Genomic DNA, 5,092 nt, shown 5'->3' with positions numbered 1-5,092 from the left:
ATATATATATATATATGTATATGTATATAAACAGAACTATCTATATACATACAGAGCATATAAATGCGCCAGAGCTGCTTCACAAACCACCTCCTTCCCTGTATCATTGCCTTTTCCGCGATCGACACGCATACTTTAACACACACCCACAAACATATATCGACAGACACGCATCGACGCACAGAGACAGATCAAATACAGACATGTTAAATATCTTCACAGACGCTCACATTATGGATAGACTGGCAGAGTTACACGAAGAGCCAAAATCCGTCGTGCAATCGTAGCGCTAGGCGTGTAGATACTAGTATATGCAAATGTATTTGGTGCAAGTGGTGTAGCATGCGTCAGTCCAATATACTTATCGGTGCTTCTGGCACGAGTGTGTAGCAGTAAAAACGAAAAGGAATGATCTTGCCCACATTCCTCTTGTTCAGTTGTATAATTCACTTTATTCCCTGCTGTTCAATAACTCACCAACCGTATGCGAAAGAAAAAAAACCATCACAAGCCACGTTGCGTGTGTATATAACCACCAGCAAGCCGCATGGAAACTGTTGTTCTTTGCCTGACTTTGTCTTTATATATATATATAAATATATATCTTGTAAAGTTCACGCGATGCTTTCCATGGACACCGTCTTGCGGTTGTCAAGATCCCCTTTCACTTAACTTCCTCTAGTGATGCATGTAGATGGGATACACTCAATTTTTTTGTGTTTCCTGTTGTTTCTCCTTTATTCATTATGCTATGCTGTCCATCGGACTCCGCGCCTCCTCACTCCACCCCTATTCCCCCCTCAGTGTTATGGCTACCTTTCAAACACCGCGCATATGAATGCTAATTGGAGACACAAGCGAAAGCCAGAGGTGCAGATACGGCGTGGTCTCACCTTTTCGTCATCTCAGAGACTAACGGGAAAGATTTTATTCATCGCCGTCGTGGCCGCCGTAATCCCTGCGATGATGGGCGTGATTCCCTTTGCCGCTCGAGGAGGAGCCGGTGGCGGACAGATTAAAGACAACGTCTTCAGGGGCCTTTACGAGCTCACGTCGGGCCAGGCGCTGTACAATCGGCGCGCCGTACGTGTACGTGCTGATAGGAAGAAGGAACTTCTGAATATTGTCGATGAGACACCAGAACTGCTCCACATCCGCAGCGTCCAGCACACGCTGCACCACGTAGTTGGCAAATGGATTTTGCATCATGAGGCAAAGCATGCTGGGAGCCTCCTTACCGGCCGTCCTCACCTCCACAACAAGCCCACCTGCGTTCTCCTTCTCACGTTCACGCTCCCTATCGCGGCGCCCCTTCTTGGCATTATCGCTACGGTGCTTCTCCGTTGCGTCCTTCTTCACCGGGGCAGAACGCTTGAAGGCCAGAACCTCAACGGCGGGCTCTTCAAGTCCCACAACAGGAGAGCACAACATATGCACGAGCTCCATGCGCTGCTGCGGGCTCGCACGAATAAAGATCTTTTCCATGACGTTGGATGCAAACTTTTGTTTGCTGAACTCGTAGAAATCAACCTTCAAGGCGTTGAAGATACGGGACACTTTTTCCTCATCCTTCATGTGCTGCAGCACGTGCTGAATGACATAGTTTCCGTATTGATCTTTCGCCAGAGTGCCCACGCACTGGACCAACTCAGAGAAGATGGCTTCTTCTTGGTCTGGGCAGTGCTCCATAATGCATTGAATCACTCTGCAGCCATATGCGTGGGTGGCTAACTCCATCACACGTCCTGTGAAGGCTGACACAATAAAGCCACACCGTTGTGGAATGACCTCCACACACTTCTGCACAACATGATTCCCATTCTGATCCTGAATGCACTTTGCCACATTCCCTTTGAGCTCGGCCAGCACAATGTCAAGTCCTTCAGGAGGCATTACCTCAATGCATTTCTGGATTACACGACAACCGTAAGTTTGCAGAGTGAGAGAGACAACATTATTCTGCAGTCGCGTAGCCGCATAGGCGAGCTGGCGCGCATTGCCTACTTCAAGAAGCTTCTGTAGCACGTAGTTGCCGAAGATGTCTGTTACCAGGTCCAGAGGTGACTCGAAAATCTCTCGGAAGAGGGCATCAACCTCGTCATGTGTTGCTGTATCCACAGCTCGTTGGATGAACCGACTACCCTCCTGGTCTTGCGCAAACTCCACCGCGTGATCAGCGATGTGGGCGATGCGCCACTGGCTCGTCGCACCGTTCATGGCATCTGCGCGGAACTGCTCCAGCAGCTCTGAACACGGCTGCAGCGGCTCCCGGTATGCTCCACCACGGCCACTCCCCCTCCCACCACCTGTATTCCACTTGCCACCTGTCGCGCCACGCCCTCTGTTGCCACCTCGCCTACTGCGTCCGCCACCACCACCACCGCCGCCGCCACCACCACCACCACCGCCACCACGCATAATGCCCATGTCACCACCAGAACCCATTGCAAGGAGCGCTGACTGCATCCGACTGGCTTCAGCTACACCTGCTGCTGCTGCAGCGTTGTAGTACCCCGCCACCGCAGGATCCGTGTAGTAGTCAAATGGGTTCATAGGTTCCTGTGTATAGTACTGCTGGCTCACGCCTGGACCTCCACGGAATTCCCCACTGGTGTTCCATTCGTTGTTATAGATAGCTTGATTTGGCACCTGTGACATGTTCTGTGAGGCTTCACGGTCGTTGTTGTTACCACTTCCGCGATTCTGCATGCCCATGCGAGAGTGAGCGTAGGCACGGAGAGTATTTGGCGTCGCCATTGTCGCTAACGGCGTTGGCGCATACGCCCCAAAGAACTGCGTTCCTGGGCTCAGCATGTTATCATCACGCTGCTGAAAGCCAGCAGCATAAGGGTTGAAGCATTGCTGTTCGTGTGCTTTTTGTAAGTTTTTCGCGTCCAGCTCTAGGCGAATGCTACCTTTTCCAACATCCATTGCGACGCCTCCAGACGTTGGCATTTGGACCGCCATGCGGGCCGTGGATGCACCGTCCCACGGCGCCTCAACGGCGTTTCTCGCGCCGCCGCGGAAGTCGGTCAACGGCGCCGGAATACGGCTGTCCTGCATGCGCTTGCTGTTATACCACTTTAGGTACGCCACCGAACGACGCATGTCGTCAGTCGGCTGATTACCGTCGTGGAGAGCAAGTTCAAAATCCATTGCAGTGAAGCGGGACCATGGAGCGGAAGATGGCTGCTGCTGCTGCTGCTGCTGCTGCTGTTGTTGTTGTTGTTGTTGCGGTGGTGGCGTGCTGCCAGTATACGGCGGCGAGCGCTGCCGTTCTCCAGGCCCAGAGAAGTTGCTGCGCAGGTGCGGCGCAAATGCAAAGGCGGCTCCAGGGCCCATTCCGTAGTCGTGCCCCATGCCCGGCGGTGGCTGCTGCTGCTGCTGCTGCTGCGCACGCCCCTCTCCCTCTTCCCAGGAGCGTTCCGCCACGCCTAACGAGTACATGTAAGGGGTGTTTCTCTGACTCTGGTCCAAACACACAAACATACAGAATCCGACGACGCAGAGACGAGTAGGAGAGAAGCAAACGAGTAAACAAGAAGTGATCGGTCGCTCCACAGAAACAGAGCACACCACTCTAGCAGAAGACCGCAAACCTATTAGTACACGTGGTCGATCGTGACAATGTTTCACAATTCTCATTTTATTAGCGCCCTCCTGAATCCTTCTTCCTTACTCTGCCCCCTTCCCTCCTCCCTCCTTCTCCCTCCTCCGGCCTGACTAGGAAGCCTTCTCCGTTTTTCACACACACCAGCGCGCGACGAAACAAAAAAAAAAAACAACAACAAAAAAAAGACATCATTCCACTAAAAAAGAAAGCAACACACGCTCCATATTTGTAGAAGCCGCGACAGACCTCAACACCCTTTTTTTTTCCCCCACATTTTTTCCTACAGCCTCCAAAAGAAGCACTTCTTTTGTTTTTTGTTGTTAGTTTTCTTTTTTTTCTTCGCCTCGCGTTTATTCCACATTTTACGCGTTAAGCGTCGTTTTCCACGGCGTCCACCCGTTTCCACGCCCCTCCTTTCCGCCGTTGCCCCCCTCCCCCTGCCGCGGTGAATCCAAAGGGTGAGAGAGAGAGACAAAAAAGAGCCATCGCCAGATCCCCCCCGCCGGTTGTCACCAACAGGAATGACAACGATGACAGTCAAAAAACACAACCGGAAAGAAGGTAGAAGTTATCGTTTTTTTTTTTCCTTTCCCTCATTAATACATCACATCATACGTTAAGCAAATCAAACATTTCTGGCTGTGTCTTTTTTTCACCCCCCACCCCTTTTTCTTTCTGACGTTCATAAACCATTTATCTTTTCATCGGCCCCATTCTTCCAAGTTGATTCCATGTGTGTCTTCCCCCTTCGTGGCCTGCAATGGGCGAAAGAATATCAAGCAAGAACAGACTGCAAAAACATTCCATCCAAGTACCATTGAAAACCAGCACACAAAGACAAATAAAGTCCCCCCAAAAGAGGGTAAAAGTAATACAGCGGAGCCTCCCTTACGGACTCCTTTTTTTTTTTTTTGGCCCCTCCCTCCCCATTCGCCTCCCTCATTCTCGTTCTCGCTGGCTAACACCAGCGACGGCTGATTCAACCTGCAGAGCGGCAAAACAGAAAAGAATAAGGCATTCTCAAGCTAACCAGGAGGTATGGGCCTCACTGCACCCTCTCCACCGCTTTCATCACTCCTATGTCCACATCGACGGGCACCTCCAGCTCGGAATCATGTCCCACACGATACAGCTCGTTGTCAAGTGTCTCCACCCGATATACCTCCTCCTCCCGCGCCAACCAATACTTTCGCACGCACATGACAGTCAAACACACAGCGAGGACAGTTGCGATCAGACCCAGTAGGATGGCCGCGACTGTAGCACCGTTGCTCTTCTTTTTCTCCACTACTGTCGTTGACGTTTGGGGTCCCCACACGTGCACATTGATGAGCGTGCTCACCACCTTGGAGCGCACAGGCACCACCGCGCGTTGATTGGAGGCCTTTGTGGAGCACGAGAGGCACAGGCAGAGACACGTCAGATTTCCTTCATAGCCGTACAGGTCCTGAGAGATGTGCATGCTTTCACCGGAGGGCA

The 5,092-nt window shown here is 51.6% G+C and overlaps 2 protein-coding genes across 2 annotated transcripts; both read right to left on the bottom strand.

Moving 5' to 3' along the window:
• Positions 1-927: 927 nt before the first annotated feature.
• Positions 928-3,447, bottom strand: DQ04_08351010 (pumilio/PUF RNA binding protein 6; the record flags this gene model as incomplete). Its single annotated transcript, XM_009315527.1, has 1 exon — positions 928-3,447. The coding sequence occupies one exon, from the start codon at positions 3,445-3,447 to the stop codon at positions 928-930; it is 2,520 nt and encodes an 839-aa protein (XP_009313802.1).
• Positions 3,448-4,658: 1,211 nt separating this feature from the next.
• DQ04_08351000 (hypothetical protein) lies at positions 4,659-5,075 on the bottom strand (the record flags this gene model as incomplete). Its single annotated transcript, XM_009315526.1, has 1 exon — positions 4,659-5,075. One exon carries the CDS (start codon positions 5,073-5,075, stop codon positions 4,659-4,661), a length of 417 nt encoding a protein of 138 aa, XP_009313801.1.
• Positions 5,076-5,092: the final 17 nt, after the last annotated feature.

This window comes from Trypanosoma grayi (genome assembly GCF_000691245.1).
Source record: "Trypanosoma grayi strain ANR4 Tgr_835_V1, whole genome shotgun sequence".
Lineage (NCBI taxonomy): Eukaryota > Euglenozoa > Kinetoplastea > Trypanosomatida > Trypanosomatidae > Trypanosoma > Trypanosoma grayi.
The sequence above is the reverse complement of the archived record's forward strand: the minus strand, read 5'-3'. Positions and strand labels throughout refer to the sequence as shown.